At 37.6% G+C, this 1637-nt stretch overlaps 1 protein-coding gene across 1 annotated transcript; it reads right to left on the bottom strand.

Annotated features, from left to right (window-relative positions):
* Nucleotides 1-439: 439 nt before the first annotated feature.
* LOC124501693 (olfactory receptor 6C75) lies at nt 440-1378 on the bottom strand. The gene has a single exon (XM_047066074.1). The coding sequence runs from the start codon at nt 1376-1378 to the stop codon at nt 440-442; it is 939 nt and encodes a 312-aa protein (XP_046922030.1).
* Nucleotides 1379-1637: the final 259 nt, after the last annotated feature.

Here is a 1637-nt window from a genome sequence, read left to right as displayed (position 1 = left end):
CATGGAGATATTTTAATAATGCTTTTAATTTTAAACGTTTTATTGATGACACAGAAGTAGAAATTTAAGAAATATTAATTGATACATATTATTATTTCTCATAAAATACATTTCATAGTGCTTGTGGTTTTTAGTAGCTTCTTATAGTATAGCAATCTGTATCTTTTCTATGAATGTTTAAGCTGCTTTGCTTTGATATGAGAAACAATGGAGATTATTGACACATGAATTTTAGTTACACAGGATAAGATTGACTATTTTCTATACAGAAAGCCAGTTAAGACCTGGTTTTTAGGCTAGTAAGAAAAAGAGGCGTTGTTTATATACATATGTCTAACTGAAAGAATGAATTGAGGTGTTTGAAGAATTTATGTAGAGAAAGGCAGAGAGTTCTTCATTCAGCTTTACTTTTAAGGGTATACTTTTTTCATAATAACATTCATTTATTTGAGTAAAAGGCCATTCTCTGGACCACATTCTTAAAGGCTTGCTTCACCTGCTGATTCCTTAGTGTATATATGAAAGGATTTAAGAGAGGAGCCACTGAGGTATTGAGCACAGCTACTCCTTTGCTTAAAGTCACCCTTTCCCTTGCAGAACGCTTAATGTACATGAAAATGCAGCTTCCATAAGAGAGGGAGACCACTATCATGTGGGAGGAACAAGTGGAAAAGGCTTTCTTCCTTTGACTTGTGGAAGGAATTCTCAGAATTGTACGGATGATGTATGTGTAAGAGAGAATAACTAGCGTTAAGGTGACCATAAGTGTTACCACCGCTAAAAAAAATGCCATGAGTTCTAGAAAGCGAGTGTTTGTGCAAGAAAGCTGTAGAATTGGAGAAGCGTCACAGATAAAATGATCAATTACATTGGAGGCACAGAAATCCAACTGTAGAAGCAACAGTATTGGTGGAAAGATGATCAGGAATCCTGCAAGCCATGAGCTAAAGACAAGAAGGGTGCAGACTCTGCTGCTCATGATGGTCATGTAATGGAGAGGCTTGCAGATGGCCACGTAGCGATCATAGGACATGGCAGCCAGAAGGTAAAATTCTGTCACCCCCAAGAAGATGAAGAAAAATAGCTGAGTCACACAACCATTGTAGGAAATGGTTCTGTCCCTTGTCACAAAAGTGACAAGGAATCTGGGAATGCAGACAGACGTGAATGATATTTCTAGGAATGAGAAGTTTCGAAGGAAGAAATACATTGGCGTCTGCAGGTGGGCATCTGAAAGGGTGAGGGTGACAATGATCAGGTTCCCAGTCACACTTAGCATGTAGGTAGCAAGAAGAAATACGAAAAGTACAACCTGCCACTGTGGGTCATTTGTCAATCCAAGAAGAATAAATTCTGTTACTGAGGTGTAATTTTTCATTATCTTCCTTCTTTATAATGATATTTTTGTGTAGCTGTAAAATAGATGAAAAAATAAGAAAAGTTACGACACCAGAAAAGAAAAACACACACATACACAAACACATAGACACACTTTTAAACAATGTTTATTTATTTTGAGATAGAGGAAGGAAGGGGCAGAGACAGAGAGAGAGAGAGAATCCCAAGCAGTCTCCGTGTTGTCAGTGCAGAGTCTTACCTGGGGCTTGATTATATGAACTGTGAGATCATGACCTGAG

The sequence above is a fragment of the Lynx rufus genome, unplaced genomic scaffold (genome assembly GCF_022079265.1).
Source record: "Lynx rufus isolate CCGP_SWC_20201006 ecotype Redwood Valley unplaced genomic scaffold, mLynRuf1.p SCAF_7, whole genome shotgun sequence".
Taxonomy (NCBI): domain Eukaryota; kingdom Metazoa; phylum Chordata; class Mammalia; order Carnivora; family Felidae; genus Lynx; species Lynx rufus.
Note: the sequence above shows the minus strand (reverse complement) of the source record. Positions and strands in the feature narration are given on the sequence as shown.

Excerpts from the sequence above, each read along its gene's own strand:
- LOC124501693 (XM_047066074.1), bottom strand. The coding sequence starts at position 1,378 with ATGAAAAATTACACCTCAGTAACAGAATTTATTCTTCTTGGATTGACA.